This window comes from Cicer arietinum, chromosome 3, assembly GCF_000331145.2.
Source record: "Cicer arietinum cultivar CDC Frontier isolate Library 1 chromosome 3, Cicar.CDCFrontier_v2.0, whole genome shotgun sequence".
NCBI classification, from domain to species: domain Eukaryota; kingdom Viridiplantae; phylum Streptophyta; class Magnoliopsida; order Fabales; family Fabaceae; genus Cicer; species Cicer arietinum.
The window spans coordinates 67,727,151-67,735,350 of NC_021162.2; the positions used below are offsets into that span (position 1 = coordinate 67,727,151).

Sequence of the window (8,200 nt, forward strand, 5' to 3'; positions counted from 1 at the left end):
TCCACCGGTTGAACCAGACTTGTGTCCGACCCAATAAAAAATAAAAATCTCTATGCCTCAAAACTGGTGAACCAATCACTGATCCGATCCGCCATAAAACCGACTATTCAAGGCGGTTTCATAGGTTGGACCACATTTTTTAAGAATACACGAAATCGTATTGACAGTCCGACTGCCCGCAGAAGAAGAGAGAATTTGGATGGTCAACTTTGACAAAATAAAACAAATACGAATTAACAACGTAGGTAACTATGTATCAATCAAACTACTAAATTTACATAAAGAATGTGAGAGAGAAACACATTAATGTAGAATTGGAATAAACAAAGAAAAAGAAGAAATAAATATTTCTTTCATATATAATTTTAATATTAATAATTAATACAGATGCAGCATATTTTATTATTTAAGCATTTTTAATTAATATTGGTTCAATCGTGGTTCGACCATAGTGGATACTTTTGAACTTTGAACCGATAAAAACATTAGTTCTATGATCGGTTTGATTTTTGATTATTTTAATTGACTTTGATTATAATTAACTCTAAAGTTATTATAACTAACTTTAAAGTTAAATTTTTACAGACGTAAAAGAATTTTCATTGACAAAAGAATAAAAATAGTAATAGAGAGAGTGATGTAATATATGAACGATATAAGAAAGAAAAGTTAACGTGTTAAATGAATATTTAAAAATTAAGAATGTCTATAAGAGAACACAACTACACACCTTTGTATAAGAGCTCGTAGGCTATATAGCTATGTACATGCAAAAAACAGAAAGGATAATTTTTCTTTTTATATATTAGAAAATATAATTATCATTAAAAACCGACACACAACTACATATATTTTTTAATTTGGACCCATCCTTCTTATGCACCTTGAATTCGATATGTCGATGACAAGTTGATTAAGTTGGTTTTGAATATTTGGCACTGATAGATATATATAATGATGGTCAACAATATATAGGAACACGAAGTAGCCGTTGATATTAAAATAGCTCTCTTAGAAGTCCTGACATGTGAAATTGATTGTTACAACTAACCTTGCAAGAACGGACCACTTAATTTACTCAGTCATAATGAAAATAAAGGATAGCACGCAATAGAAGATATTAAAAATTTAGAATACTTAAACCTGAAGACTAAACCAACGTGTATATGGTTTCATCAATAGCCGTAACTCAACAACCTATGCATGCAACTCTTCTAGGCCAAATGGACAATTGAGTTCAATACAAGCTTCATTGCTTAATTCCAAACAATTGCATATATAAAAGAACCAATAATTTAAATCCTATATATTAATTAATTATCTGTCTATTGTATATGTACATAACTGAGGATTAAGAGGGTGGTACCACCAAAAGGAAGGAAGAAAACATTAAATTTATAATGTTAAAGAGAAACTAAGAAGCTACTACAAATTAAAGAGCATATATATATATATATAGCTATATAGCTAGGTTGAATTTAGGTGGGGGGGAAGTAGTAAGTGTGTGAGGCTGCTATTCTTGGCGAGGGCGTGCCAACCACAGAGAACTCAAGGCTCGCATACGATGGAAATATTCTGCCATGGCAATGAAACACCTTGCTGCTTGATGTGTCGTTAGGATCTGATTTAGACGGTGAATTGTTTGGTGTCGAAGAAGATCTGCCTGTAAGTTCATCAATTCAATTTTCAAACATTTTTTTTTTCTATTTTCGAACACATACGACAAATCATACATTTATTCAACTGTTATTTCATTTGATGGAATAGAATCCTACAAGATAAACCTCTGTATATATTTTTAATAGTCAAATTGGGAAGTTAGCCTAAATTTGGGTCATCTATAACATATACTACTATTGTAGTAGTGTGTAAGGGTAATAGAAGATTTTGAAAGGGACCGTAAATTAAACACCTTATTAATATAGGCTATGCATTATTTTGAGAGTATGACTATTAATATTCAACATAGGGACAATATTTTCAAACATTGGATTTCTGAATCCGGAATGGCAACAATAATAATGATAATCATCACAGTAAACTTTGAACCACCGTTGGAGTAATTTTTAATAAAGTCAGCATTATGGCTACAAGAAGTCAAACTACAACAAATACTACAATTCTTGGTCAAATTACGTCTGGATCGGCTTATAGATAAATAAAGGAAATGTTTACTTGTGATATTATTCATTATCATTAGGATTAGTATAATTTACCTAAATATTGGATGACTTAATTTAATTAAAACCACCTATTCATCTATATATAGAAGTACTACTTATGTATCTTATTATAAACATTTATTGTTTTTTTTATTCTTATTAAGAAAAATTGATAAATTAGTTGATGTCATCATTTTATCTGTTTTAATATTCCTAAAAAAATATTTCTATTCATATGTGTTAAATTTAATTTTTTATATTTCAAAATAAATTAGTAGTATTAATAGGAATATGTTTAAAAATAATAATAAATAGGTTTAATAAATTAAAAGAGTGGTTATATCCAAGGACAAATTTTTTTCTCAAAGCTTATAATTAGTGACAGATAGTATTGATAAAAGTGGGTGAACCAACTTTGGTGAGATGAATACAACACACACATATATAGACTGAGGTATCCCGTGGTTATAAACTGCCATAAATTTCACAAAGAATTTCAAGTCATTTTACCATTGCTGTCAACTTACTTCAACTTATAAAATTCCAAAATCAGTTCATATTCTTAATGAAGAAATAAAAAAGCGTATGCCACATTTCATTCAAAATTATTGCATTAGTCTCTTTCAAATGTTCAATAAGTAACAAAAAAATCATAGTATTTGTCTCGAGCAAAATTGGTGTGTTTGTACTATTAGTAGTCAAAATTCAAAAAAGGAAGTTATGGGGAAGGGTCTATAAGTTGTCTTCAAGTCAAACGGTTATGACCATGACATCACATAGATATGGGGCTACAAGGGTATCTTTGATTTTGAATTAGGATTGTATCGGTAAGGGACCACTGATATTAAGTGTCACGTGTATATGTATACCAACAATAGTAGTACATACTACCTTAGGAATTCAATGTTCATCATAATAAAGTTAAATACCATCTTATTCATAAGTATATATAAACCTTATTAGAAGCCTTATTACGGTACCTTTGCAATGCTTTGTATGCCTATGTGTACTAAACTCTATCCAATCATTTAAAAAAAAATGTACAACGATAATATACCTATCCCATATATATTTGAAATTTTTATTACTAACAAGGAAATAATTTTGCTACCTCTTTTAAGCTTTATACTACACATACCCCTTCAAATTCAATTTGGTGCATATGGATTTTTCCTTATTGAGGTGTATGTTTTTTTTTTCTTTTTCAATATCACCATATATATAATGTATCCAAGTAAATGTACCGGACACACCCGAAAGGAACTAATTAAAGTCGTTTTCGAGATATAAACATTGCCTCCCCACCACACACAACATATGTAAATTAGATGCAAAATTTTTTATTTATTTTTAATTTGTTTGTTTTGTAGATTCCATGTAACTAACTGAAGAGAGAGAAATGAATGGATTTTGGAGGTGGTTGTAGCAGGTTTCCTTACCCAACGAGTAACATATTCTTCTTCCTACCCGACCCACGAGATCCGTTATAAAAACTTTGTCAAGTCAGGGCCCTTAGGGGGACCACAAAATTATAATCAACCAATATTATATTGTCATAATACTCCATCCAAAATAGTATAACTAATTAATCACTATCACTAATATATATAAAAACCAAATTCAACGTCCATGATTAACAATTTAACATTTAACATTATTTATATGAATATGAATATGAAATTCACACCTAATACATAGATATTCCATCATTTTCACACTATATATAATTTAATGTACATTTTTTATTCTTACTTAATCAAAGTCGCCTACACTACACACAATCATTTAAAAAAATTCAAGCATGTTAAGTCAAATAAAGAAACGTAGTGTACCTGTCTAACGAAACTTTCAAGAGTGGAGAGTTTATTCATGGCCATGGCCATTTGTTCCATGTAGTTATTCATATTGGGAGGATAGCTCAATGAGTCTGATGTTATAGTGTTGGAAAGAGATTGATTGAGAACCTCAAGTCCTTGAGAGAGAGCCTCTTCTGCCTCTTGTGTAGATTGTTGCAATCCACATATACCCATTATTTGTTGTTCGGATAGAGGCTCAATTTGACCCACAATAACCTATAATACAATACATTTAATAAATCACAATGTAAATTATAACTTTTTTTTATTAAACTAGAGAGTATATATACATTGGACTCTAATATTTTTCTGATCAAACTCGTTATTTTTTTTATAAATTTAATAAAATATTATATTTCTTTATTTTTTAGTAATATAAATTTATTTTTTACCAAAAATATTAAAGGTATACTCTTAAACTATTTTTGAACGATCATATTAGACACATTTATATACATTATGGGCATATTATATGTTTAGCTATACTTATACTATAACGGGACAAGTATGGATGCATGTCAAATCATATATATAATTCTATGCTTTGTGAGAGGTTGTTATTAGTGATTAACTACAATAATGAAAGAGAAATGGGCATGGAAATGAAGATTATATTCCTAGTTATATAATCCCATTACAATAAAGTGAAACTTTGAAAAGAAAAAAAAAAATGATCGAAAGAGACTTGTTCCGTGCCACTCCCTTTTCCTTACTAAATTTCTTAATTGCATCCTCAATTTCACGCAAGAATATTGGGGTTAAATTAATGGTATGGGTTTTATGGAGATGAAGCCTAACTCTTTCGTCATTTCATTGATGACATTAAATTCGTAGGAGACTCTTGTTTTTATTTTCTTTGGTTTATAGCCCCACCGACAAAATGGAACTTATAAATTTTTAACATTATCAATTTCTCATTTTCAACGCGTATAACGTTACACAAATTCAATTCACTTCCGATTCTCCGCATGAAAGTTATCATAAAATTCACCCCATAACCTAAATTTCAACAATATCTAACTCGCGTAAATGATCGGTATTCATTTTTCCTATTATATTTCATTGTATAATATATTTTATTGTATAATATATGTGTTTTAATTATTTTACAATATTTAAACCAAGTTATTTTGTGTCATCTAGTTGTTGCATAATGTTGAGTCATGACATGCATATATATATATCGATTTACCTTAATGAGTTCAGAAGGCTTGAATCCACCAATCCACATGAAGCAACGTTCAGCTGGGGTCATCCACATTCCAGAAACAAGATGGAATATATCTGCTTTTGCAACTAAGCTCTTTAGATTCATTACTTGATCATACTGTGTTAAGAATTTGTCCACAAACATTCTAAGTTCATTCTCAGAAAGGTGCTCTTGAACTGCAGCTCTTAATTCACACACTAAATGGTGGTGCTCCTCTAGCCACCTTCCATATTCCACGTCAAACATTGCAGCATCTGAAATAACACATATCAAAATATTCATATAATTAATAACATGTCAATTGTGATACACTTAAAACATGCATTATGAGGGAAATTAAAGAGAGATACCTGAGCTAATGCTATTCATTGAGATAGGAATGCCTTGTTCTCCTCCCATAATTGCACCTCCACCAAAGAACATGCCCTAAAATAGAAACATGCAAAACATATTACTAAATTATAAAAATTACTAGTGTGATAAAACAAGTTTTTATTTTTATTTTTATTTTTTCTTACTTGATTTCTCGCATGTGTTAGTTCTTGTTCCATCTGATTAAGCCTAATCCTGCTTGATTCAAGTTGCTGAATATATGCCTGGAAAAATAGAATAGAATATAGAATGAATGGACATTTATATATAACTCATAAGTAAAGATACCTATGAAAAATGTGTAAAGAAACACAAGACAAATATGGATAATTTATTTACCTTTTTTCTAAGCCTGCTTTTTCTGGCTGCCTCTCTATTCTGAGCAAGTCTTCTGAGTGTCTGTGCATAAAATGTCATTAGCATAGTTTGTCACAAATAAATAAAATGAAAAGAGTTAATAAGTAATAACCTTAGCATCTGGTGTTTTAGGTCCTTCTTGTTCAGAACTTGAAGTTGGACCCTTGCGATGATTTCTCTCTCGCTGCAATAGTATAGTATAGATGATTAATTAATAATAAGATAAAAAGAAAGTACCAATAATTGATAAGTAGCTTAATTAATTAGCTCATAAGCTACCAATAATGAATGTATACGTGCCTTAACAGGTTTGGATGGGTCAGAGACAGAGGCGAGTAGTTGTTTTGGTGGGTTGGTTAATTCCATCGACGGCTCTGATGCTCTCTTCGATCCACTTTTTTGTGGAGAAAGAGAAACTAACTCCAAGCTAGTCTATAAATTCAATTAAATTAAATTAAATTCAATTAAACAAAATGAGTGTGTATTAAACACAATTGAAAATGAATTAAATAAACCTTGGAATTGGATGATGATGGGTCTACGTGCATAGGTTGAGAAGGGAAAATGTTTAGAGTTGGTGGCCTCATTCCTGATGTTGAATTCATCTCTGCATATACTCAAAAACATGCACCAAATTCAGCAGCATTAAATATATCTAATCTAACCAACTTAATATTAATTTCTCTCTGTATAATATGAAATGAGAAATGAGAAAAATAATATATACAGAAATCAGAATATAACACAAGAGAGTGAGTAGTAATATATCATACATTTCTACCTCTCTTTCTTGTATCCAAAAATCCGAATGTGGTAGAGATTAAATATATAACATTGTTGAGAGAGAGAGAGAGAAGAGTGATTTTTCTTTTTTCAAAAATAATTGGAAATGAAAATGTGTATTCCATATTTTCGACTATTTTGGTTTGTTTTACTTTTCTGAAGAAAGGATCTGGTCAAAGCAAGTACTATTGTGTTGCAGATATGATTCTGCTGATCATGATTTTGGTGTGACCCCAAACAGAATCTCCAAAAGTGAAACCCAAGGAATTCCTCTTTTTCAATTAGAATTGGGATTTGGAAAAAAGAAGAATTTTAAGATGTTTCAAAAAATAAAGCTCACGTTTTTGGTCTTGAACTTTTGATGGGTCAGTTTGTCCATTAAGATAGAGAAAAAGGGCTTGATCCAATTCACCCAAATCATAAGCTCCAGAATCTTTGTTTCTGCTGACACACAAAATTGCAAAAATAAATAAATTATATTATATAAGACACAATTGGTTAATAATCTGAATAGACTAATGACTCATATTATATACATAAAATAAAATAAAATAAAATAAAAGAACTCACATGTAAGTTCCGGGGACAGAGGGGGGTGAAGAAGATTGCATCATTCCAAAGGAAATTTGATTATGATCATGAAAATTGTGTTGAATTTGATGATGACGGTGTTGAGGTGGTGGGAGTGGTTCTAGTTGAGTAGTGGTTTGGTTGGGATTTTTAACACTTGAAGCCATATTATATATATAACAAAAATGAAGAACCTAAAAACTTTGTCTCTTTCTTTTGTTTTTGTTTTTGTTCTTTTCAACTAGTAGTAGGAACTCTTTCGTAAGCTTCATGAATGGTGAAACCGCCTTTTGTTTCTTCTAATTTAAATCATTTTCATTTCTCTACGGAGAGAGAAAGAAAGAGAGAGAGAGAGAGAGTCGGTTATATATAAAGAGCTAGTAATGAATTGAATGCAAGCAAGTAAAAGACAAGATTTTTTTTTCCTAATATTACTGTTTCTTTTTTTTTTTTTCTCTCGTATATGGCACTCAAAATTAGATGATTTTCTCTGCAAACACAAAACTTTTTCTTAGATGATAAAGCGGTCCTCTTCAAATCTCTTTGTCGTGAAAAATCACAGATGAAGATCAAGACAATATGTCTTTGTTGACATTGTTTTTTTAAGGAGAAAAAAAAAGTAGAGTTTGAATTGTAGAATTGAAAATTATTACCTAAAGAAATCTTCCTTGTGTAACCCTCGTATTCTTTATTATTTAATGAAATGACTGAAATGCCATCGTTTATATTCAACTCTTATTGCCATTTCATTTCATGCAAACTTACACGTAGATAGGTAATCGAAGATTCTTCTTCGAAGTAATATTTTTAATAATGTTAATAATACATTTTTTTTAAAAAAAATTTAAAGTTAAAATTTCTGTAAGTCTTATTAAATTTAAATAGGATTC

At 30.1% G+C, this 8,200-nt stretch overlaps 1 protein-coding gene across 3 annotated transcripts; it reads right to left on the minus strand.

The window, feature by feature from the left end:
* Positions 1–1,277: 1,277 nt before the first annotated feature.
* Positions 1,278–7,898, minus strand: LOC101499855 (bZIP transcription factor TGA10-like). Of its 3 annotated transcripts, none has more exons than XM_004493501.4 (11): positions 7,311–7,898; positions 7,081–7,184; positions 6,473–6,564; positions 6,258–6,389; positions 6,070–6,141; positions 5,940–5,999; positions 5,747–5,824; positions 5,579–5,654; positions 5,211–5,482; positions 3,995–4,234; positions 1,278–1,663 (listed from the first exon to the last, which is right to left on the minus strand). In XM_004493501.4, exons 1-11 carry the CDS (start codon positions 7,475–7,477, stop codon positions 1,514–1,516), a joined length of 1,443 nt encoding a protein of 480 aa, XP_004493558.1. In that variant the 5' UTR covers positions 7,478–7,898; the 3' UTR covers positions 1,278–1,513. The 3 variants fall into 3 exon arrangements, with proteins under 3 accessions (XP_004493558.1, XP_004493559.1, XP_073221840.1); XM_004493502.4 differs by having other exon boundaries at positions 7,081–7,181; positions 7,311–7,896; XM_073365739.1 differs by lacking the exons at positions 7,081–7,184; positions 7,311–7,898 and adding an exon at positions 6,731–6,986.
* Positions 7,899–8,200: the final 302 nt, after the last annotated feature.